Source organism: Platalea leucorodia, assembly GCF_965183815.1.
Source record: "Platalea leucorodia genome assembly, chromosome: 9".
In the NCBI taxonomy this organism is placed as follows: domain Eukaryota; kingdom Metazoa; phylum Chordata; class Aves; order Pelecaniformes; family Threskiornithidae; genus Platalea; species Platalea leucorodia.
In genome coordinates, this window is record NC_138831.1 from 21463492 (window position 1) to 21487866 (window position 24375).

Below are 24375 nucleotides of genomic sequence, written 5' to 3' on the forward strand. Positions count from 1 at the left end.
TCCCTGGCACCGTTCACCTCTGTCGCCATCTAGCGAACGGAGCTCTGTAACGCGCTGGCGTTGGAAGGCCGAGCGAAATCTCAGAAAGCCTGGTGGGAAGGAAACCCTGCGCACCAGACTTCGGCTTGGAAGGTGGCCGGTAGAAGAGGATGGCCGAGGACACTCTAAAAGCAGGAGCTGAAGGAGGTCAGCCTGGGAAGCCTCTAGTCACTCTCGGCAGGGTCAGCCAGCTAGTATTGTAGAAGGGCTTCCGGGGGTTTCAGGTTTCTGCCTTGGTCCTGAATTGCATTGCGGACCTGGATTCTCCAATACTGGGTTTCGCATCTCTTTTTTCCTACTCTGGTTGTGCCTGAGACACCGTCTGGTCTTTGTCCTGGTGTCGCAGGGCAATTCTGCAGAGAAGTCATCGTTGTGGGGTTAACTAAAAGGGTTTTATCAATGATTACGCGATGGTCAAATGGCAATTAATCAATGATGGAATGAGAATCAAATGGTAATCAAATGGCGACTGAGCAGTAATTGAATGGTAATTAGAATCATAGAATCGTTTAGGTTGGAAAAGACCCTTAAGATCATTGAGTCCAACTGTTGACCTAGCACTGCCAAGTCCACCACTAAGCCACGGCCCTAAGCGCCACGTCTACCCGTCTTTTAAACACCTCCCGGGATGGGGACTCAGCCACTTCCCCGGGCGGCCTGTTCCAGTGCTTGACAACCCTCGGGGCCCACCGATGGAGCCTGTCCAGATCCCTCTGTAGAGCCGTTCTGCCCTCAAACAGATCAACGCTCCCACCCACCGCCTCCGAAGATGCCCCACAGTCGCTTGCAGCTTCCTACCCCACCAAGGAAAGCCTCGCACTGACTCTGAAAGGCAGTTTATTGCCACGGAAAAAGGCCATTTCCGCCGTCACTCCCCAGCTTGCGGTCCTGCTGCTTTTTGTTCTGGAGGCAGCACATCACCAAAGCGCTAAGGTGTTCAAGAGAAAGATGTTGGGCCACCTGCGACATTTAGGTGCCGTCCTGAGGTCCTGTGCTGTGCCCCGGCCACCCGCTGCGTCTGAGCGGACGGGATGTGTGAGCCCAGGTCAGGCTCAAAGGTCGCTTCTGTCCCCTCTACTGGGGAGCCCAGAACCGGAGGCAATACTGCAGATGCAGCCTTACCAGGGTGGCGCAGAGAGGAAGGATCACCTTCCCCGACCTGCTGGCAGCACTCCCCGTGCCGGGGGCAGGAGCAGAGCTTTCCCTTGGCCAGGGCTGGAGCCCTGGAGTCGCACTGCCTGAACAGCACCTTTCGGCCAACGGTGCCACCCTCGACGGCTGCCCCGCGGCACCTGGCATTTGACTCTGCGCTTGCCGCAGGAGCAGCCGCCCCGGTTATGTGGGTGCCGAGGGCTCGGGCCCCTGCCTTGGCACTTCACAGACACCCCTGTGAGGCAGGGGCCGCCTCAGAGTGGGTGGCAGGCGGCCGAGGGCGTCCCTGCCCATGTTTGGGGCGCAGGCGGGCCAGCGGCGATGATGTCACAGCGGCCACTGTGACCCGCGGGGGCAAGCCCACAAACAGGAGCGCTGGGCTCGGGCTGTGCATCAGTGCGCCCTGGTGAGGTGAGGAGAGGGCAGGGGAGGGACGGGGCTTGCGCGGGGCTGCCCAGCGAGGAGGGGGGCCCCACACCTCGGGGCTCTGGGCCTGTGCTGCAAGCTCAGCTGCGTCTCCCTTCTCCCTCACCCGCCTCCTGCTTCTCCCTCAGAGTCAGCAGAGGAGCATTTGGAGGAGGCACCCCAGCGCTGCTGGGACAGGGACTCTCCAAACGCTCACCGTTGACGTGCGCCATGAGTGCAAGGAAGCCCGAGGCCTCTGACTCGATGGAGCAGGGTGAGAGCAAAGTCTCCCTCCCACAGCCTGGCGCAGGGGTTGTCGGGGCGGTCAGCGTGGGGCTGAGAGCGGTGGCAGGGGGAGGCAGGAGCTCCCCAACCGCCCCGGGGCAGGGCCCCTCCTTTCCTCAGCAAGCGGGGCCCAGGCCGGGCAGCGGGCACCTGCTGGGACACCCGGGCCTGCAATGCCCCCTTCCTCTCCAAGGCCTCCAGCCCTGCCCATCAGCCAGCTAGGCAGGGACAGAGCAGGCCCGTGGGGAACAGCCCTCAGGGACGCTTCCCCCGGCCCCGCAGAGGTGCTCATTCCCGGTGCCATTTGCTCTCTCCCCTCCAGCATGCATGCTGTGTCGCCGGGCACAGGCTGACCCGGATATCTGCGGGCGCAAACTGCAGAAGCGAGGGCTCTGTGCCCATGTGTTTTGCCTGGTGAGTTCCTCCGGAGCTCCCTCCAGCTTTCCGACAGGCAGTCCCTGCCACACACTCCTCATCAACTCCTCGTCTTTTCTCTTCTGCAGTATTTTGCCAACGAGCTTTTTCAGAAAGGGCTCAAGGGAGTAGGACTCCTGGGATTTCTCCCTCAGGATATTCGACGCACAATCGTGCGGGCAGCACAGAAGGTGAGGACCCGCCAAGAACAGGGAGATTTGTGCCAGGAGAGGTTTGCGGGACCTTGGCCCAGAGCCCAAGAAAGAAAGCCCAGCCCTTCCAACCAGCTCTGGAGACAGAAGTCTTGTTCCCAGCAGCTCCACAGAGGCTCCAGCACAGGAGCCTCCTCCGCCAGGCGGATCTGCGCGGTGTGGCCTAGCAGCGGCCACATCCTGCGCCCTGCCCGGAGGTGTGGGGCTGGCTGCGGAGGCCCTGAGGCTGCCGCTGATGGCGGCTGCTCTGCTCTTTCCAGCACTGCTTCGTCTGTGGCGAGAGCGGGGCCACCATCACCTGCCACGAGACGCGCTGCGACCGCAGCTTCCATCTCCCCTGTGCCGTGGAGGGCGGATGCGTCACCCAGTTCTTTGGGCTCTACAGGTAAGGGCAGCTGGCCCTCGTGGCAGAGGCTCCTCGCCTTCAGTCCCCTTCCTGTCAGCATCAGCCAAACAAGAAGGGAACCCACAGTGACCCTTCCCAGCGGCCGGTCACAGGCAGAGCCAGAGCCGGGCAAGGTCTGGGGCTCCTTCACACCTCCTTCCCCCTCCTAGCCACCACCACGGAAGGACCCAGCGCTTCTCACCTCGCCCAACCCTTTCTGCCTCCCCCCAGGTCTTTCTGCTGGGAGCACCGTCCAGAGCAGGCAGTGGAGGCGGCTCCGGAGGAGAACACCACCACCTGCCTCATCTGCCTCGACCTTGTGGAGGACAGAAAGTCCTACGGCACCATGGTGTGCCCAGCGTGCAAACACGCCTGGTTCCACAGGGGCTGCATCCAGGTAGGAGCCGTTCCCTCGCCCCCGGGGCACGGCAGGCGCTCAGCAGCACCAGGGCCTCACTCCTGCTCCTGATGTTTCTCCTGCAGGGACAGGCTGCGGGCGCTGGCATTTCTTGCTTCCAGTGCCCCCTCTGTAGAGATAAGGATCTCTTTCTCTGCGAAATGCTTGCCATGGGGATCCAAATCCCCTTCAGGTTGGTGTCCTTCTGCCCGGCTCGCAAGACAGGAGGGTGCAAGCGCTGTGCCGTGCCAGGGCCTGCCCCAGCAGTCCTGGCCCTCTGCTGTCCCGTGTGTCTGCGCTTCAGCTTCACGCAAGGAGCTGGAAACAAGGCAGAGGGGGAAGAGCAGGGACGCCCCGTGTCTGCCTTATTGCGGGGCAGCAGGGGCTCATCAATTTTCCTTTCTCCATCAGACTGCCGTCATGGGAGGACAGCCGTGCATACGCAGCACTAAGTGAGAGGCACAGCCGCTGCGATGCCAGTGAGTGCCTTTGCCCAGGAGGCAGGGAGCAGGCAGAGGAAGAGGGGTAAGTTGCCAAAGCTGCACCCCGGGGTTCTGCACGGGATCTCTGTCTCGCCAAGGGCTCGAAGCGGAAGGACGAAGAACAAGAGCTCTGCCGGACAATCCCGTGCTGCGGTCACTTTGTCCTCACAGCCATGAATCCGTTTGCTTCCCCAGGCCCTGGCAACTGCTTCTGTGCTGCTCCTGCGCTGCCGAGGGCACCCACAGACGCTGCTCCTACCTGAGGAACAGCACGGCCAGCTGGGAGTGCGACAGCTGTGCTGGCCTGGGCACCGGTAAGAGGCAAAGCACCTGGGTACCCCTGGGCTGGGGCCAGGGGCCAGGCAAGGCCTGCCAGTGGGTGCCCAGGGTGGGCTTGCAAAGCCTCTCTGCTCCAGGAGGGCTGGGGGCACCGCTCTGGCCTATCCTGCCCCAGGCCTGCGGGGCCAGGCCCTTGACCCTCCTGCTTCCCCTTACAGCCTCCAGTGCCAGCTCAGAGCTCGCCGGCCCCAGCACTGCCAGCCAGTCAGGATCAGGGCCTTCCCACGGCTCCCTGGCACCGGAGACCAACAGCCCCAGCCCCGGCAGCCAGGCGGCATCGGGGTCCTCCTGCGGCTCCCCACCACCGCAGACCAGCAGCCCCAGCACTGCCAGCCAGGCGGCATCAGGGCAGTCTCTCGGATCTCCAGCACCGCAGAGCAGCAGCCCCAGCACTGCCAGCCAGGCACCCCTGAGGTCCTCCTGTGGCTCCCCAGCACTTCAGGGCAGCAGCTGCTCCAGCCCCCCTGGGCCTGAGCGGCTACGAGACCGCTCCCGATTACAACGTCGGGACCAAAATCCCTACGGCCGGCCCAGAAGATGTCGTAATGGGAGCCGTGCGCCAGCACCAAGCGTTGAGAGCAGCACGCCCAGCCAGGCAGTGCTGGGGCTGTCCCACGGCTCGCTGGTACCGGACACCACCAGCCCCAGCCCCAGCAGCCAGGCGGCATTAGGGCCGTCCCACGGCTCCCTGGCACCGGCGACCAGCACCCCCGGCAATGCGGCATCAGGGCCATCCCACAGCTCCCCTGTGCTTCAGGACAGCAGCCGCTCCAGCCCCCCTGGGCCCGACCGCCTGCGAAACCGCTCCCGGTTGAACCGTCGGGCCCAAAAGCCCTACAGCCGGCCCAGCAGACCCCGTGAGAGCAGCCGTGCGCCAGCACCAAGTGCTGAGAGCAGCACCCCCAGCCAGGTGGCACTGGGGCTGTCCCGCAGCTCCCCAGCACCTGAGACAAGCAGCCCCAGCACCGCCAGCCAGCTGCCATCGGGGTCCTCCTGCAGCTCGCCAGCGCTCGAGAACGGCAGACGCTCCAGCCCCCCTGGGCCCGTGCGCATGCGAGACCGCTCCCGCTTGCAACGTCGGGCCCAAACCCCCTACAGTCGGCCCGGACGCTGCCGTGGGACCAGCCGTGTGCCGTCCTCGAGTGCTGGCCCTGATGCCCCTCCACCGGCACAATAAAGTTGGCCGTTAATCTGTGCCCTGGGAGATTCCACACTCATTTGTCGGCTTCCTCCTCCTCCTCCACCTCTCCCTTGCTCGAGGGCCAGCGTTAAGGGCTGGGCCCAGAGGGTTGTCTTCTCCCCGGGGGCTGGCAGCACCCTCCCCAGACCTCCCTCCTTGCGAGCTGACCTTGGCCAGCTGCCCAGCACCATGGCCGTGTGCTTTGGGCCTCGCTGGCCCCGCAGCCTGCTCAGTTTTCCCGGGGGAAGTTCACACCCTCCCCCGGGACCGGAGGTCTCTGCCCCTACCCCCAGAAGGGCAGCCTGGCCCGGCACGGCCCAGTCAGCACTGCCGCCCATCTTCCGGCAATGTAGGCTGTGTGCGCCCGCCCGCCCGGCATGGCCCTCGCGGCTCGCCCCCCAAAATCACGCGCCCCGGCCCCAGCGACTTTTCACACCCTTCAACTCTGTTCCGTTCTGGACAAGGCTAGAAGCAATTTCCTATCCTCGTTGCCCAGCTTAGTGAGAATTACAGCAAAGTGGCAAAGCCGCTTTTCTTTAGAAGTTCAGTTCAGTGTCACGTCTGTATTTGCAACATGAAGATTGCTGTAGGTTGTGTTTCTACGGTAGCCAAAGGGCATTCCCCGTTCCCCAGTTCTGTCTCCTGTTCCCCAACGTGATTGCTGCTCTACCAACGGAAGGCTTCCTTCGTGCAGTATAAGCCAAGAAATCCTTTTTAATAGAGATTGCAAACACCTGGGAAGGACTTTACTCCTCTGTGGAGACTTCAGGAGAGTCAGAGCAGTACCTGTTACTGAGGGCTTGAGTCCCGTCATACGCCCTTTAGAGCCAAACAATCACATGTGCTCTACGGGAGGGTAACAAGGGGCCTGGGAACTGTCAGTCAACCGAAAGGGTTTCCCTCCTGTTGGAGACCAGCAAGTACCTTTGTAGTGCAAGAAGGAGAAAAGAGTTGGTGCAGAGTGACTGCTGAACAGCTCCGTGGAAGTGGGCGGAGAGCTACAAGGCTGAATCAAAGAATAATGGTGACCAAAGCGCGAAGGAAATCCCTTCGTGGGGTGGCTGTACAGGTCTGAACGACCAGACTTGCCCTTCGGGCAAACTAGAGGTAGTCTTACGGTGTGTGCATTAAGTGCCTTCCCTAGCGCAGCATGAAAGTTGATTCCTTCAAGGAGGGAGCAGCTGTCCTCTCTGAGGAAGGCAGGGGAACCCGGCAGACCTGATGGCCTTTTCTGCCAACAAAGAGGCAATGAGGTAGAGAGGGTCCGAAAGAGAACTCGGTGGCAGCACTTTGTCCTTCTCTTCTTGACTGCTGTGATTGGGAAGGTGTGAGGGCTAGACACGGCCAGACAGGGAGTGCTCTTCAGGGGGATTGCGATGGGAGCTCCGAGGCACTCCTGAGCAATGGAGCTCGTCAAGTGGAGCTGGCCAAAGAGCTGTGCTCACGCACAGCCTCGCTCGGAACCGAGGAGCTTGTTCCCTGGCACCGTTCACCTCTGTCGCCATCTAGCGAACGGAGCTCTGTAACGCGCTGGCGTTGGAAGGCCGAGCGAAATCTCAGAAAGCCTGGTGGGAAGGAAACCCTGCGCACCAGACTTCGGCTTGGAAGGTGGCCGGTAGAAGAGGATGGCCGAGGACACTCTAAAAGCAGGAGCTGAAGGAGGTCAGCCTGGGAAGCCTCTAGTCACTCTCGGCAGGGTCAGCCAGCTAGTATTGTAGAAGGGCTTCCGGGGGTTTCAGGTTTCTGCCTTGGTCCTGAATTGCATTGCGGACCTGGATTCTCCAATACTGGGTTTCGCATCTCTTTTTTCCTACTCTGGTTGTGCCTGAGACACCGTCTGGTCTTTGTCCTGGTGTCGCAGGGCAATTCTGCAGAGAAGTCATCTTTGTGGGGTTAACTAAAAGGGTTTTATCAATGATTACGCGATGGTCAAATGGCAATTAATCAATGATGGAATGAGAATCAAATGGTAATCAAATGGCGACTGAGCAGTAATTGAATGGTAATTAGAATCATAGAATCGTTTAGGTTGGAAAAGACCCTTAAGATCATTGAGTCCAACTGTTGACCTAGCACTGCCAAGTCCACCACTAAGCCACGGCCCTAAGCGCCACGTCTACCCGTCTTTTAAACACCTCCCGGGATGGGGACTCAGCCACTTCCCCGGGCGGCCTGTTCCAGTGCTTGACAACCCTCGGGGCCCACCGATGGAGCCTGTCCAGATCCCTCTGTAGAGCCGTTCTGCCCTCAAACAGATCAACGCTCCCACCCACCGCCTCCGAAGATGCCCCACAGTCGCTTGCAGCTTCCTACCCCACCAAGGAAAGCCTCGCACTGACTCTGAAAGGCAGTTTATTGCCACGGAAAAAGGCCATTTCCGCCGTCACTCCCCAGCTTGCGGTCCTGCTGCTTTTTGTTCTGGAGGCAGCACATCACCAAAGCGCTAAGGTGTTCAAGAGAAAGATGTTGGGCCACCTGCGACATTTAGGTGCCGTCCTGAGGTCCTGTGCTGTGCCCCGGCCACCCGCTGCGTCTGAGCGGACGGGATGTGTGAGCCCAGGTCAGGCTCAAAGGTCGCTTCTGTCCCCTCTACTGGGGAGCCCAGAACCGGAGGCAATACTGCAGATGCAGCCTTACCAGGGTGGCGCAGAGAGGAAGGATCACCTTCCCCGACCTGCTGGCAGCACTCCCCGTGCCGGGGGCAGGAGCAGAGCTTTCCCTTGGCCAGGGCTGGAGCCCTGGAGTCGCACTGCCTGAACAGCACCTTTCGGCCAACGGTGCCACCCTCGACGGCTGCCCCGCGGCACCTGGCATTTGACTCTGCGCTTGCCGCAGGAGCAGCCGCCCCGGTTATGTGGGTGCCGAGGGCTCGGGCCCCTGCCTTGGCACTTCACAGACACCCCTGTGAGGCAGGGGCCGCCTCAGAGTGGGTGGCAGGCGGCCGAGGGCGTCCCTGCCCATGTTTGGGGCGCAGGCGGGCCAGCGGCGATGATGTCACAGCGGCCACTGTGACCCGCGGGGGCAAGCCCACAAACAGGAGCGCTGGGCTCGGGCTGTGCATCAGTGCGCCCTGGTGAGGTGAGGAGAGGGCAGGGGAGGGACGGGGCTTGCGCAGGGCTGCCCAGCGAGGAGGGGGGCCCCACACCTCGGGGCTCTGGGCCTGTGCTGCAAGCTCAGCTGCGTCTCCCTTCTCCCTCACCCGCCTCCTGCTTCTCCCTCAGAGTCAGCAGAGGAGCATTTGGAGGAGGCACCCCAGCGCTGCTGGGACAGGGACTCTCCAAACGCTCACCGTTGACGTGCGCCATGAGTGCAAGGAAGCCCGAGGCCTCTGACTCGATGGAGCAGGGTGAGAGCAAAGTCTCCCTCCCACAGCCTGGCGCAGGGGTTGTCGGGGCGGTCAGCGTGGGGCTGAGAGCGGTGGCAGGGGGAGGCAGGAGCTCCCCAACCGCCCCGGGGCAGGGCCCCTCCTTTCCTCAGCAAGCCCGGGGCCCAGGCCGGGCAGCGGGCACCTGCTGGGACACCCGGGCCTGCAATGCCCCCTTCCTCTCCAAGGCCTCCAGCCCTGCCCATCAGCCAGCTAGGCAGGGACAGAGCAGGCCCGTGGGGAACAGCCCTCAGGGACGCTTCCCCCGGCCCCGCAGAGGTGCTCATTCCCGGTGCCATTTGCTCTCTCCCCTCCAGCATGCATGCTGTGTCGCCGGGCACAGGCTGACCCGGATATCTGCGGGCGCAAACTGCAGAAGCGAGGGCTCTGTGCCCATGTGTTTTGCCTGGTGAGTTCCTCCGGAGCTCCCTCCAGCTTTCCGACAGGCAGTCCCTGCCACACACTCCTCATCAACTCCTCGTCTTTTCTCTTCTGCAGTATTTTGCCAACGAGCTTTTTCAGAAAGGGCTCAAGGGAGTAGGACTCCTGGGATTTCTCCCTCAGGATATTCGACGCACAATCGTGCGGGCAGCACAGAAGGTGAGGACCCGCCAAGAACAGGGAGATTTGTGCCAGGAGAGGTTTGCGGGACCTTGGCCCAGAGCCCAAGAAAGAAAGCCCAGCCCTTCCAACCAGCTCTGGAGACAGAAGTCTTGTTCCCAGCAGCTCCACAGAGGCTCCAGCACAGGAGCCTCCTCCGCCAGGCGGATCTGCGCGGTGTGGCCTAGCAGCGGCCACATCCTGCGCCCTGCCCGGAGGTGTGGGGCTGGCTGCGGAGGCCCTGAGGCTGCCGCTGATGGCGGCTGCTCTGCTCTTTCCAGCACTGCTTCGTCTGTGGCGAGAGCGGGGCCACCATCACCTGCCGGGAGACGGGCTGCGACCGCAGCTTCCATCTCCCCTGTGCCGTGGAGGGCGGATGCGTCACCCAGTTCTTTGGGCTCTACAGGTAAGGGCAGCTGGCCCTCGTGGCAGAGGCTCCTCGCCTTCAGTCCCCTTCCTGTCAGCATCAGCCAAACAAGAAGGGAACCCACAGTGACCCTTCCCAGCGGCCGGTCACAGGCAGAGCCAGAGCCGGGCAAGGTCTGGGGCTCCTTCACACCTCCTTCCCCCTCCTAGCCACCACCACGGAAGGACCCAGCGCTTCTCACCTCGCCCAACCCTTTCTGCCTCCCCCCAGGTCTTTCTGCTGGGAGCACCGTCCAGAGCAGGCAGTGGAGGCGGCTCCGGAGGAGAACACCACCACCTGCCTCATCTGCCTCGACCTTGTGGAGGACAGAAAGTCCTACGGCACCATGGTGTGCCCAGCGTGCAAACACGCCTGGTTCCACAGGGGCTGCATCCAGGTAGGAGCCGTTCCCTCGCCCCCGGGGCACGGCAGGCGCTCAGCAGCACCAGGGCCTCACTCCTGCTCCTGATGTTTCTCCTGCAGGGACAGGCTGCGGGCGCTGGCATTTCTTGCTTCCAGTGCCCCCTCTGTAGAGATAAGGATCTCTTTCTCTGCGAAATGCTTGCCATGGGGATCCAAATCCCCTTCAGGTTGGTGTCCTTCTGCCCGGCTCGCAAGACAGGAGGGTGCAAGTGCTGTGCCGTGCCAGGGCCTGCCCCAGCAGTCCTGGCCCTCTGCTGTCCCGTGTGTCTGCGCTTCAGCTTCACGCAAGGAGCTGGAAACAAGGCAGAGGGGGAAGAGCAGGGACGCCCCGTGTCTGCCTTATTGCGGGGCAGCAGGGGCTCATCAATTTTCCTTTCTCCATCAGACTGCCGTCATGGGAGGACAGCCGTGCATACGCAGCACTAAGTGAGAGGCACAGCCGCTGCGATGCCAGTGAGTGCCTTTGCCCAGGAGGCAGGGAGCAGGCAGAGGAAGAGGGGTAAGTTGCCAAAGCTGCACCCCGGGGTTCTGCACGGGATCTCTGTCTCGCCAAGGGCTCGAAGCGGAAGGACGAAGAACAAGAGCTCTGCCAGACAATCCCGTGCTGCGGTCACTTTGTCCTCACAGCCATGAATGCGTTTGCTTCCCCAGGCCCTGGCAACTGCTTCTGTGCTGCTCCTGCGCTGCCGAGGGCACCCACAGACGCTGCTCCTACCTGAGGAACAGCACGGCCAGCTGGGAGTGCGACAGCTGTGCTGGCCTGGGCACCGGTAAGAGGCAAAGCACCTGGGTACCCCTGGGCTGGGGCCAGGGGCCAGGCAAGGCCTGCCAGTGGGTGCCCAGGGTGGGCTTGCAAAGCCTCTCTGCTCCAGGAGGGCTGGGGGCACCGCTGTGGCCTATCCTGCCCCAGGCCTGCGGGGCCAGGCCCTTGACCCTCCTGCTTCCCCTTACAGCCTCCAGTGCCAGCTCAGAGCTCGCCGGCCCCAGCACTGCCAGCCAGTCAGGATCAGGGCCTTCCCACGGCTCCCTGGCACCGGAGACCAACAGCCCCAGCCCCGGCAGCCAGGCGGCATCGGGGTCCTCCTGCGGCTCCCCACCACCGCAGACCAGCAGCCCCAGCACTGCCAGCCAGGCGGCATCAGGGCAGTCTCTCGGATCTCCAGCACCGCAGACCAGCAGCCCCAGCACTGCCAGCCAGGCGGCATCAGGGCAGTCTCTCGGATCTCCAGCACCGCAGAGCAGCAGCCCCAGCACTGCCAGCCAGGCACCCCTGAGGTCCTCCTGTGGCTCCCCAGCACTTCAGGGCAGCAGCTGCTCCAGCCCCCCTGGGCCTGAGCGGCTACGAGACCGCTCCCGATTACAACGTCGGGCCCAAAATCCCTACGGCCGGCCCAGAAGATGTCGTAATGGGAGCCGTGCGCCAGCACCAAGCGTTGAGAGCAGCACGCCCAGCCAGGCAGTGCTGGGGCTGTCCCACGGCTCGCTGGTACCGGACACCACCAGCCCCAGCCCCAGCAGCCAGGCGGCATTAGGGCCGTCCCACGGCTCCCTGGCACCGGCGACCAGCACCCCCGGCAATGCGGCATCAGGGCCATCCCACAGCTCCCCTGTGCTTCAGGACAGCAGCCGCTCCAGCCCCCCTGGGCCCGACCGCCTGCGAAACTGTTCCCGGTTGAACCGTCGGGCCCAAAAGCCCTACAGCCGGCCCAGCAGACCCCGTGAGAGCAGCCGTGCGCCAGCACCAAGTGCTGAGAGCAGCACCCCCAGCCAGGTGGCACTGGGGCTGTCCCGCAGCTCCCCAGCACCTGAGACAAGCAGCCCCAGCACCGCCAGCCAGCTGCCATCGGGGTCCTCCTGCAGCTCGCCAGCGCTCGAGAACGGCAGACGCTCCAGCCCCCCTGGGCCCGTGCGCATGCGAGACCGCTCCCGCTTGCAACGTCGGGCCCAAACCCCCTACAGTCGGCCCGGACGCTGCCGTGGGACCAGCCGTGTGCCGTCCTCGAGTGCTGGCCCTGATGCCCCTCCACCGGCACAATAAAGTTGGCCGTTAATCTGTGCCCTGGGAGATTCCACACTCATTTGTCGGCTTCCTCCTCCACCTCTCCCTTGCTCGAGGGCCAGCGTTAAGGGCTGGGCCCAGAGGGTTGTCTTCTCCCCGGGGGCTGGCAGCACCCTCCCCAGACCTCCCTCCTTGCGAGCTGACCTTGGCCAGCTGCCCAGCACCATGGCCGTGTGCTTTGGGCCTCGCTGGCCCCGCAGCCTGCTCAGTTTTCCCGGGGGAAGTTCACACCCTCCCCCGGGACCGGAGGTCTCTGCCCCTACCCCCAGAAGGGCAGCCTGGCCCGGCACGGCCCAGTCAGCACCGCCGCCCATCTTCCGGCAATGTAGGCTGTGTGCGCCCGCCCGCCCGGCATGGCCCTCGCGGCTCGCCCCCCAAAATCACGCGCCCCGGCCCCAGCGACTTTTCACACCCTTCAACTCTGTTCCGTTCTGGACAAGGCTAGAAGCAATTTCCTATCCTCGTTGCCCAGCTTAGTGAGAATTGCAGCAAAGTGGCAAAGCCGCTTTTCTTTAGAAGTTCAGTTCAGTGTCACGTCTGTATTTGCAACATGAAGATTGCTGTAGGTTGTGTTTCTACGGTAGCCAAAGGGCATTCCCCGTTCCCCAGTTCTGTCTCCTGTTCCCCAACGTGATTGCTGCTCTACCAACGGAAGGCTTCCTTCGTGCAGTATAAGCCAAGAAATCCTTTTTAATAGAGATTGCAAACACCTGGGAAGGACTTTACTCCTCTGTGGAGACTTCAGGAGAGTCAGAGCAGTACCTGTTACTGAGGGCTTGAGTCCCGTCATACGCCCTTTAGAGCCAAACAATCACATGTGCTCTACGGGAGGGTAACAAGGGGCCTGGGAACTGTCAGTCAACCGAAAGGGTTTCCCTCCTGTTGGAGACCAGCAAGTACCTTTGTAGTGCAAGAAGGAGAAAAGAGTTGGTGCAGAGTGACTGCTGAACAGCTCCGTGGAAGTGGGCGGAGAGCTACAAGGCTGAATCAAAGAATAATGGTGACCAAAGCGCGAAGGAAATCCCTTCGTGGGGTGGCTGTACAGGTCTGAACGACCAGACTTGCCCTTCGGGCAAACTAGAGGTAGTCTTACGGTGTGTGCATTAAGTGCCTTCCCTAGCGCAGCATGAAAGTTGATTCCTTCAAGGAGGGAGCAGCTGTCCTCTCTGAGGAAGGCAGGGGAACCCGGCAGACCTGATGGCCTTTTCTGCCAACAAAGAGGCAATGAGGTAGAGAGGGTCCGAAAGAGAACTCGGTGGCAGCACTTTGTCCTTCTCTTCTTGACTGCTGTGATTGGGAAGGTGTGAGGGCTAGACACGGCCAGACAGGGAGTGCTCTTCAGGGGGATTGCGATGGGAGCTCCGAGGCACTCCTGAGCAATGGAGCTCGTCAAGTGGAGCTGGCCAAAGAGCTGTGCTCACGCACAGCCTCGCTCGGAACCGAGGAGCTTGTTCCCTGGCACCGTTCACCTCTGTCGCCATCTAGCGAACGGAGCTCTGTAACGCGCTGGCGTTGGAAGGCCGAGCGAAATCTCAGAAAGCCTGGTGGGAAGGAAACCCTGCGCACCAGACTTCGGCTTGGAAGGTGGCCGGTAGAAGAGGATGGCCGAGGACACTCTAAAAGCAGGAGCTGAAGGAGGTCAGCCTGGGAAGCCTCTAGTCACTCTCGGCAGGGTCAGCCAGCTAGTATTGTAGAAGGGCTTCCGGGGGTTTCAGGTTTCTGCCTTGGTCCTGAATTGCATTGCGGACCTGGATTCTCCAATACTGGGTTTCGCATCTCTTTTTTCCTACTCTGGTTGTGCCTGAGACACCGTCTGGTCTTTGTCCTGGTGTCGCAGGGCAATTCTGCAGAGAAGTCATCGTTGTGGGGTTAACTAAAAGGGTTTTATCAATGATTACGCGATGGTCAAATGGCAATTAATCAATGATGGAATGAGAATCAAATGGTAATCAAATGGCGACTGAGCAGTAATTGAATGGTAATTAGAATCATAGAATCGTTTAGGTTGGAAAAGACCCTTAAGATCATTGAGTCCAACTGTTGACCTAGCACTGCCAAGTCCACCACTAAGCCACGGCCCTAAGCGCCACGTCTACCCGTCTTTTAAACACCTCCCGGGATGGGGACTCAACCACTTCCCCGGGCGGCCTGTTCCAGTGCTTGACAACCCTCGGGGCCCACCGATGCAGCCTGTCCAGATCCCTCTGTAGAGCCGTTCTGCCCTCAAACAGATCAACGCTCCCACCCACCGCCTCCGAAGATGCCCCACAGTCGCTTGCAGCTTCCTACCCCACCAAGGAAAGCCTCGCACTGACTCTGAAAGGCAGTTTATTGCCACGGAAAAAGGCCATTTCCGCCGTCACTCCCCAGCTTGCGGTCCTGCTGCTTTTTGTTCTGGAGGCAGCACATCACCAAAGCGCTAAGGTGTTCAAGAGAAAGATGTTGGGCCACCTGCGACATTTAGGTGCTGTCCTGAGGTCCTGTGCTGTGCCCCGGCCACCCGCCGCGTCTGAGCGGACGGGATGTGTGAGCCCAGGTCAGGCTCAAAGGTCGCTTCTGTCCCCTCTACTGGGGAGCCCAGAACCGGAGGCAATACTGCAGATGCAGCCTTACCAGGGTGGCGCAGAGAGGAAGGATCACCTTCCCCGACCTGCTGACAGCACTCCCCGTGCCGGGGGCAGGAGCAGAGCTTTCCCTTGGCCAGGGCTGGAGCCCTGGAGTCGCACTGCCTGAACAGCACCTTTCGGCCAACGGTGCCACCCTCGACGGCTGCCCCGCGGCACCTGGCATTTGACTCTGCGCTTGCCGCAGGAGCAGCCGCCCCGGTTATGTGGGTGCCGAGGGCTCGGGCCCCTGCCTTGGCACTTCACAGACACCCCTGTGAGGCAGGGGCCGCCTCAGAGTGGGTGGCAGGCGGCCGAGGGCGTCCCTGCCCATGTTTGGGGCGCAGGCGGGCCAGCGGCGATGATGTCACAGCGGCCACTGTGACCCGCGGGGGCAAGCCCACAAACAGGAGCGCTGGGCTCGGGCTGTGCATCAGTGCGCCCTGGTGAGGTGAGGAGAGGGCAGGGGAGGGACGGGGCTTGCGCGGGGCTGCCCAGCGAGGAGGGGGGCCCCACACCTCGGGGCTCTGGGCCTGTGCTGCAAGCTCAGCTGCGTCTCCCTTCTCCCTCACCCGCCTCCTGCTTCTCCCTCAGAGTCAGCAGAGGAGCATTTGGAGGAGGCACCCCAGCGCTGCTGGGACAGGGACTCTCCAAACGCTCACCGTTGACGTGCGCCATGAGTGCAAGGAAGCCCGAGGCCTCTGACTCGATGGAGCAGGGTGAGAGCAAAGTCTCCCTCCCACAGCCTGGCGCGGGGTTGTCGGGGCAGTCAGCGTGGGGCCGAGAGCGGTGGCAGGGGGAGGCAGGAGCTCCCCAACCGCCCCGGGGCAGGGCCCCTCCTTTCCTCAGCAAGCGGGGCCCAGGCCGGGCAGCGGGCACCTGCTGGGACACCCGGGCCTGCAATGCCCCCTTCCTCTCCGAGGCCTCCAGCCCTGCCCATCAGCCAGCTAGGCAGGGACAGAGCAGGCCCGTGGGGAACAGCCCTCAGGGACGCTTCCCCCGGCCCCGCAGAGGTGCTCATTCCCGGTGCCATTTGCTCTCTCCCCTCCAGCATGCATGCTGTGTCGCCGGGCACAGGCTGACCCGGATATCTGCGGGCACAAACTGCAGAAGCGAGGGCTCTGTGCCCATGTGTTTTGCCTGGTGAGTTCCTCCGGGGCTCCCTCCAGCTTTCCGACAGGCAGTCCCTGCCACACACTCCTCATCAACTCCTCGTCTTTTCTCTTCTGCAGTATTTTGCCAACGAGCTTTTTCAGAAAGGGCTCAAGGGAGTAGGACTCCTGGGATTTCTCCCTCAGGATATTCGACGCACAATCGTGCGGGCAGCACAGAAGGTGAGGACCCGCCAAGAACAGGGAGATTTGTGCCAGGAGAGGTTTGCGGGACCTTGGCCCAGAGCCCAAGAAAGAAAGCCCAGCCCTTCCAACCAGCTCTGGAGACAGAAGTCTTGTTCCCAGCAGCTCCACAGAGGCTCCAGCACAGGAGCCTCCTCCGCCAGGCGGATCTGCGCGGTGTGGCCTAGCAGCGGCCACATCCTGCGCCCTGCCCGGAGGTGTGGGGCTGGCTGCGGAGGCCCTGAGGCTGCCGCTGATGGCGGCTGCTCTGCTCTTTCCAGCACTGCTTCGTCTGTGGCGAGAGCGGGGCCACCATCACCTGCCACGAGACGTGCTGCGACCGCAGCTTCCATCTCCCCTGTGCCGTGGAGGGCGGATGCGTCACCCAGTTCTTTGGGCTCTACAGGTAAGGGCAGCTGGCCCTCGTGGCAGAGGCTCCTCGCCTTCAGTCCCCTTCCTGTCAGCATCAGCCAAACAAGAAGGGAACCCATAGTGACCCTTCCCAGCGGCCGGTCACAGGCAGAGCCAGAGCCGGGCAAGGTCTGGGGCTCCTTCACACCTCCTTCCCCCTCCTAGCCACCACCACGGAAGGACCCAGCGCTTCTCACCTCGCCCAACCCTTTCTGCCTCCCCCCAGGTCTTTCTGCTGGGAGCACCGTCCAGAGCAGGCAGTGGAGGCGGCTCCGGAGGAGAACACCACCACCTGCCTCATCTGCCTCGACCTTGTGGAGGACAGAAAGTCCTACGGCACCATGGTGTGCCCAGCGTGCAAACACGCCTGGTTCCACAGGGGCTGCATCCAGGTAGGAGCCGTTCCCTCGCCCCCGGGGCACGGCAGGCGCTCAGCAGCACCAGGACCTCACTCCTGCTCCTTGTGTTTCTCCTGCAGGGACAGGCTGCGGGCGCTGGCATTTCTTGCTTCCAGTGCCCCCTCTGTAGAGATAAGGATCTCTTTCTCTGCGAAATGCTTGCCATGGGGATCCAAATCCCCTTCAGGTTGGTGTCCTTCTGCCCGGCTCGCAAGACAGGAGGGTGCAAGCGCTGTGCCGTGCCAGGGCCTGCCCCAGCAGTCCTGGCCCTCCGCTGTCCCGTGTGTCTGCGCTTCAGCTTCACGCAAGGAGCTGGAAACAGGGCAGAGGGGGAAGAGCAGGGACGCCCCGTGTCTGCCTTATTGCGGGGCAGCAGGGGCTCATCAATTTTCCTTTCTCCATCAGACTGCCGTCATGGGAGGACAGCCGTGCATACGCAGCACTAAGTGAGAGGCACAGCCGCTGCGATGCCAGTGAGTGCCTTTGCCCAGGAGGCAGGGAGCAGGCAGAGGAAGAGGGGTAAGTTGCCAAAGCTGCACCCCGGGGTTCTGCACGGGATCTCTGTCTCGCCAAGGGCTCGAAGCGGAAGGACGAAGAACAAGAGCTCTGCCGGACAATCCCGTGCTGCGGTCACTTTGTCCTCACAGCCATGAATCCGTTTGCTTCCCCAGGCCCTGGCAACTGCTTCTGTGCTGCTCCTGCGCTGCCGAGGGCACCCACAGACGCTGCTCCTACCTGAGGAACAGCACGGCCAGCTGGGAGTGCGACAGCTGTGCTGGCCTGGGCACCGGTAAGAGGCAAAGCACCTGGGTACCCCTGGGCTGCGGCCAGGGGCCAGGCAAGGCCTGCCAGTGGGTGCCCAGTGTGGGCTTGCAAAGCCTCTCTGCTCCAGGAGGGCTGGGGGCAGCGCTGTGGCCTATCCTGCCCCAGGCCTGCGGGGCCAGGCCCTTGACCCTCCTGCTTCCCCTTACAGCCTCCAGTGCCAGCTCAGAGCTCGCCGGCCCCAGCACTGCCAGCCAGTCAGGATCAGGGCCTTCCCACGGCTCCCTGGCACCGCAGACCAGCAGCCCCAGCCCCGGCAGCCAGGCGGCATCGGGGTCCTCCTGCGGCTCCCCACCACCGCAGACCAGCAGCCCCAGCACTGCCAGCCAGGCGGCATCAGGGCAGTCTCTCGGATCTCCAGCACCGCAGAGCAGCAGCCCCAGCACTGCCAGCCAGGCACCCCTGAGGTCCTCCTGTGGCTCCCCAGCACTTCAGGGCAGCAGCTGCTCCAGCCCCCCTGGGCCTGAGCGGCTACGAGACCGCTCCCGATTACAACGTCGGGCCCAATATCCCTACGGCCGGCCCAGAAGATGTCGTAATGGGAGCCGTGCGCCAGCACCAAGCGTTGAGAGCAGCACGCCCAGCCAGGCAGTGCTGGGGCTGTCCCACAGCTCGCTGGTACCGGACACCACCAGCCCCAGCCCCAGCAGCCAGGCGGCATTAGGGCCATCCCACGGCTCCCTGGCACCGGCGACCAGCACCCCCGGCAATGCGGCATCAGGGCCGTCCCGCGGCTCCCCTGTGCTTCAGGACAGCAGCCGCTCCAGCCCCCCTGGGCCCGACCGCCTGCGAAACCGCTCCCGGTTGAACCGTCGGGCCCAAAAGCCCTACAGCCGGCCCAGCAGACCCCGTGAGAGCAGCCGTGCGCCAGCACCAAGTGCTGAGAGCAGCACCCCCAGCCAGGTGGCACTGGGGCCGTCCCGCAGCTCCCCAGCACCTGAGACAAGCAGCCCCGGCACCGCCAGCCAGCTGCCATCGGGGTCCTCCTGCAGCTCGCCAGCGCTCGAGAACGGCAGACGCTCCAGCCCCCCTGGGCCCGTGCGCATGCGAGACCGCTCCCGCTTGCAACGTCAGGCCCAAACCCCCTACAGTCGGCCCGGACGCTGCCGTGGGACCAGCCGTGTGCCGTCCTCGAGTGCTGGCCCTGATGCCCCTCCACCGGCACAATAAAGTTGGCCGTTAATCTGTGCCCTGGGAGATTCCACACTCATTTGTTGGCTTCCTCCTCCTCCTCCACCTCTCCCTTGCTCGAGGGCCAGCGTTAAGGGCTGGGCCCAGAGGGTTGTCTTCTCCCCGGGGGCTGGCAGCACCCTCCCCAGACCTCCCTCCTTGCGAGCTGACCTTGGCCAGCTGCCCAGCACCATGGCCGTGTGCTTTGGGCCTCGCTGGCCCCGCAGCCTGCTCAGTTTTCCCGGGGGAAGTTCACCCCCTCCCCCGGGACCGGGGGTCTCTGCCCCTACCCCCAGAAGGGCAGCCTGGCCCGGCACGGCCCAGTCAGCACCGCCGCCCATCTTCCGGCAATGTAGGCTGTGTGCGCCTGCCCGCCCGGCATGGCCCTCGCGGCTCGCCCCCCAAAATCACGCGCCCCGGCCCCAGCGACTTTTCACACCCTTCAACTCTGTTCCGTTCTGGACAAGGCTAGAAGCAATTTCCTATCCTCGTTGCCCAGCTTAGTGAGAATTGCAGCAAAGTGGCAAAGCCGCTTTTCTTTAGAAGTTCAGTTCAGTGTCACGTCTGTATTTGCAACATGAAGATTGCTGTAGGTTGTGTTTCTACGGTAGCCAAAGGGCATTCCCCGTTCCCCAGTTCTGTCTCCTGTTCCCCAACGTGATTGCTGCTCTACCAACGGAAGGCTTCCTTCGTGCAGTATAAGCCAAGAAATCCTTTTTAATAGAGATTGCAAACACCTGGGAAGGACTTTACTCCTCTGTGGAGACTTCAGGAGAGTCAGAGCAGTAACTGTTACTGAGGGCTTGAGTCCCGTCATACGCCCTTTAGAGCCAAACAATCACATGTGCTCTACGGGAGGGTAACAAGGGGCCTGGGAACTGTCAGTCAACCGAAAGGGTTTCTCTCCTGTTGGAGACCAGCAAGTACCTTTGTAGTGCAAGAAGGAGAAAAGAGTTGGTGCAGAGTGACTGCTGAACAGCTCCGTGGAAGTGGGTGGAGAGCTACAAGGCTGAATCAAAGAATAATGGTGACCAAAGCGCGAAGGATATCCCTTCGTGGGGTGGCTGTACAGGTCTGAACGACCAGACTTGCCCTTCGGGCAAACTAGAGGTAGTCTTACGGTGTGTGCATTAAGTGCCTTCCCTAGCGCAGCATGAAAGTTGATTCCTTCAAGGAGGGAGCAGCTGTCCTCTCTGAGGAAGGCAGGGGAACCCGGCAGACCTGATGGCCTTTTCTGCCAACAAAGAGGCAATGAGGTAGAGAGGGTCCGAAAGAGAACTCGGTGGCAGCACTTTGTCCTTCTCTTCTTGACTGCTGTGATTGGGAAGGTGTGAGGGCTAGACACGGCCAGACAGGGAGTGCTCTTCAGGGGGATTGCGATGGGAGCTCCGAGGCACTCCTGAGCAATGGAGCTCGTCAAGTGGAGCTGGCCAAAGAGCTGTGCTCACGCACAGCCTCGCTCGGAACCGAGGAGCTTGTTCCCTGGCACCGTTCACCTCTGTCGCCATCTAGCGAACGGAGCTCTGTAACGCGCTGGCGTTGGAAGGCCGAGCGAAATCTCAGAAAGCCTGGTGGGAAGGAAACCCTGCGCACCAGACTTCGGCTTGGAAGGTGGCCGGTAGAAGAGGATGGCCGAGGACACTCTAAAAGCAGGAGCTGAAGGAGGTCAGCCTGGGAAGCCTCTAGTCACTCTCGGCAGGGTCAGCCAGCTAGTATTGTAGAAGGGCTTCCGGGGGTTTCAGGTTTCTGCCTTGGTCCTGAATTGCATTGCGGACCTGGATTCTCCAATACTGGGTTTCGCATCTCTTTTTTCCTACTCTGGTTGTGCCTGAGACACCGTCTGGTCTTTGTCCTGGTGTCGCAGGGCAATTCTGCAGAGAAGTCATCGTTGTGGGGTTAACTAAAAGGGTTTTATCAATGATTACGCGATGGTCAAATGGCAATTAATCAATGATGGAATGAGAATCAAATGGTAATCAAATGGCGACTGAGCAGTAATTGAATGGTAATTAGAATCATAGAATCGTTTAGGTTGGAAAAGACCCTTAAGATCATCGAGTCTAACTGTTGACCTAGCACTGCCAAGTCCACCACTAAGCCACGGCCCTAAGCGCCACGTCTACCCGTCTTTTAAACACCTCCCGGGATGGGGACTCAACCACTTCCCCGGGCGGCCTGTTCCAGTGCTTGACAACCCTCGGGGCCCACCGATGCAGCCTGTCCAGATCCCTCTGTAGAGCCGTTCTGCCCTCAAACAGATCAACGCTCCCACCCACCGCCTCCGAAGATGCCCCACAGTCGCTTGCAGCTTCCTACCCCACCAAGGAAAGCCTCGCACTGACTCTGAAAGGCAGTTTATTGCCACGGAAAAAGGCCATTTCTGCCGTCACTCCCCAGCTTGCGGTCCTGCTGCTTTTTGTTCTGGAGGCAGCACATCACCAAAGCGCTAAGGTGTTCAAGAGAAAGATGTTGGGCCACCTGCGACATTTAGGTGCCGTCCTGAGGTCCTGTGCTGTGCCCCGGCCACCCGCCACGTCTGAGCGGACGGGATGTGTGAGCCCAGGTCAGGCTCAAAGATCGCTTCTGTCCCCTCTACTGGGGAGCCCAGAACCGGAGGCAACACTGCAGATGCAGCCTTACCAGGGTGGCGCAGAGAGGAAGGATCACCTTCCCCGACCTGCTGGCAGCACTCCCCGTGCCGGGGGCAGGAGCAGAGCTTTCCCTTGGCCCGGCCTAGAGCCCTGGAGTCGCACTGCCTGAACAGCACCTTTCGGCCAACGGTGCCACCCTCGACGGCTGCCCCGCGGCACCTGGCATTTGACTCTGCGCTTGCCGCAGGAGCAGCCGCCCCGGTTATGTGGGTGCCGAGGGCTCGGGCCCCTGCCTTGCCACTTCACAGACACCCCCGTGAGGCAGGGGCCGCCTCAGAGTGGGTGGCAGGCGGCCGAGGGCGTCCCTGCCCATGTCTGGGGCGCAGGCGGGCCAGTGGCGATGATGTCACAGCGGCCACTGTGACTCGCGGGGGCAAGCCCACAAACAGGAGCGCTGGGCTCGGGCTGTGCATCAGTGCGCCCTGGTGAGGTGAGGAGAGGGCAGGGGAGGGACGGGGCTTGTGCGGGGCTGCCCAGCGAGGAGGGGGGCCCCACACCTCGGGGCTCTGGGCCTGTGCTGCAAGCTCAGCTGCGTCTCCCTTCTCCCTCACCCGCCTCCTGCTTCTCCCTCAGAGTCAGCAGAGGAACATTTGGAGGAGGCACCCCAGCGCTGCTGGGACAGGGACTCTCCAAACGCTCACCGTTGACGTGCGCCATGAGTGCAAGGAAGCCCGAGGCCTCTGACTCGATGGAGCAGGGTGAGAGCAAAGTCTCCCTCCCACAGCCTGGCGCAGGGCTTGTCGGGGCGGTCAGCGTGGGGCCGAGAGCGGTGGCAGGGGGAGGCAGGAGCTCCCCAACCGCCCCGGGGCAGGGCCCCTCCTTTCCTCAGCAAGCGGGGCCCAGGCCCGGCAGCGGGCACCTGCTGGGACACCCGGGCCTGCAATGCCCCCTTCCTCTCCAAGGCCTCCAGCCCTGCCCATCAGCCAGCTAGGCAGGGACAGAGCAGGCCCGTGGGGAACAGCCCTCAGGGACGCTTCCCCCGGCCCCGCAGAGGTGCTCATTCCCGGTGCCATTTGCTCTCTCCCCTCCAGCATGCATGCTGTGTCGCCGGGCACAGGCTGACCCGGATATCTGCGGGCGCAAACTGCAGAAGCGAGGGCTCTGTGCCCATGTGTTTTGCCTGGTGAGTTCCTCCGGAGCTCCCTCCAGCTTTCCGACAGGCAGTCCCTGCCACACACTCCTCATCAACTCCTCGTCTTTTCTCTTCTGCAGTATTTTGCCAACGAGCTTTTTCAGAAAGGGCTCAAGGGAGTAGGACTCCTGGGATTTCTCCCTCAGGATATTCGACGCACAATCGTGCGGGCAGCACAGAAGGTGAGGACCCGCCAAGAACAGGGAGATTTGTGCCAGGAGAGGTTTGCGGGACCTTGGCCCAGAGCCCAAGAAAGAAAGCCCAGCCCTTCCAACCAGCTCTGGAGACAGAAGTCTTGCTCCCAGCAGCTCCACAGAGGCTCCAGCACAGGAGCCTCCTCCGCCAGGCGGATCTGCGCAGTGTGGCCTAGCAGCGGCCACATCCTGCGCCCTGCCCGGAGGTGTGGGGCTGGCTGCGGAGGCCCTGAGGCTGCCGCTGATGGCGGCTGCTCTGCTCTTTCCAGCACTGCTTCGTCTGTGGCGAGAGCGGGGCCACCATCACCTGCCACGAGACGCGCTGCGACCGCAGCTTCCATCTCCCCTGTGCCGTGGAGGGCGGATGCATCACCCAGTTCTTTGGGCTCTACAGGTAAGGGCAGCTGGCCCTCGTGGCGGAGGCTCCTCGCCTTCAGTCCCCTTCCTGTCAGCATCAGCCAAACAAGAAGGGAACCCATAGTGACCCTTCCCAGCGGCCGGTCACAGGCAGAGCCAGAGCCGGGCAAGGTCTGGGGCTCCTTCACACCTCCTTCCCCCTCCTAGCCACCACCACGGAAGGACCCAGCGCTTCTCACCTCGCCCATCCCTTTCTGCCTCCCCCCAGGTCCTTCTGCTGGGAGCACCGTCCAGAGCAGGCAGTGGAGGCGGCTCCGGAGGAGAACACCACCACCTGCCTCATCTGCCTCGACCTTGTGGAGGACAGAAAGTCCTATGGCACCATGGTGTGCCCAGCATGCAAACACGCCTGGTTCCACAGGGGCTGCATCCAGGTAGGAGCCGTTCCCTCGCCCCCGGGGCACGGCAGGCGCTCAGCAGCACCAGGACCTCACTCCTGCTCCTTGTGTTTCTCCTGCAGGGACAGGCTGCGGGCGCTGGCATTTCTTGCTTCCAGTGCCCCCTCTGTAGAGATAAGGATCTCTTTCTCTGCGAAATGCTTGCCATGGGGATCCAAATCCCCTTCAGGTTGGTGTCCTTCTGCCCGGCTCGCAAGACAGGAGGGTGCAAGCGCTGTGCCGTGCCAGGGCCTGCCCCAGCAGTCCTGGCCCTCCGCTGTCCCGTGTGTCTGCGCTTCAGCTTCACGCAAGGAGCTGGAAATAGGGCAGAGGGGGAAGAGCAGGGACGCCCCGTGTCTGCCTTATTGCGGGGCAGCAGGGGCTCATCAATTTTCCTTTCTCCATCAGACTGCCGTCATGGGAGGACAGCCGTGCATACGCAGCACTAAGTGAGAGGCACAGCCGCTGCGATGCCAGTGAGTGCCTTTGCCCAGGAGGCAGGGAGCAGGCAGAGGAAGAGGGGTAAGTTGCCAAAGCTGCACCCCGGGGTTCTGCACGGGATCTCTGTCTCGCCAAGGGCTCGAAGTGGAAGGACGAAGAACAAGAGCTCTGCCGGACAATCCCGTGCTGCGGTCACTTTGTCCTCACAGCCATGAATCCGTTTGCTTCCCCAGGCCCTGGCAACTGCTTCTGTGCTACTCCTGCGCTGCCGAGGGCACCCACA

General features: G+C 62.3%; 1 protein-coding gene across 1 annotated transcript in view; it reads left to right on the forward strand.

The window, feature by feature from the left end:
• The window catches only part of LOC309594886 (G2/M phase-specific E3 ubiquitin-protein ligase-like), a gene marked incomplete at both ends in the record, with an annotated part of 117168 nt that extends 95551 nt beyond the window's left edge, over positions 1 to 21617 (forward strand). The window contains 7 exon segments of the mRNA XM_082321288.1: positions 9536 to 9660; positions 16717 to 16887; positions 16889 to 16942; positions 16944 to 17016; positions 17310 to 17407; positions 17560 to 17678; positions 21589 to 21617. Coding sequence (XP_082177414.1) covers positions 9536 to 9660; positions 16717 to 16887; positions 16889 to 16942; positions 16944 to 17016; positions 17310 to 17407; positions 17560 to 17678; positions 21589 to 21617 — 669 coding nt within the window.
• Between the last annotated feature and the right edge of the window lie 2758 nt (positions 21618 to 24375).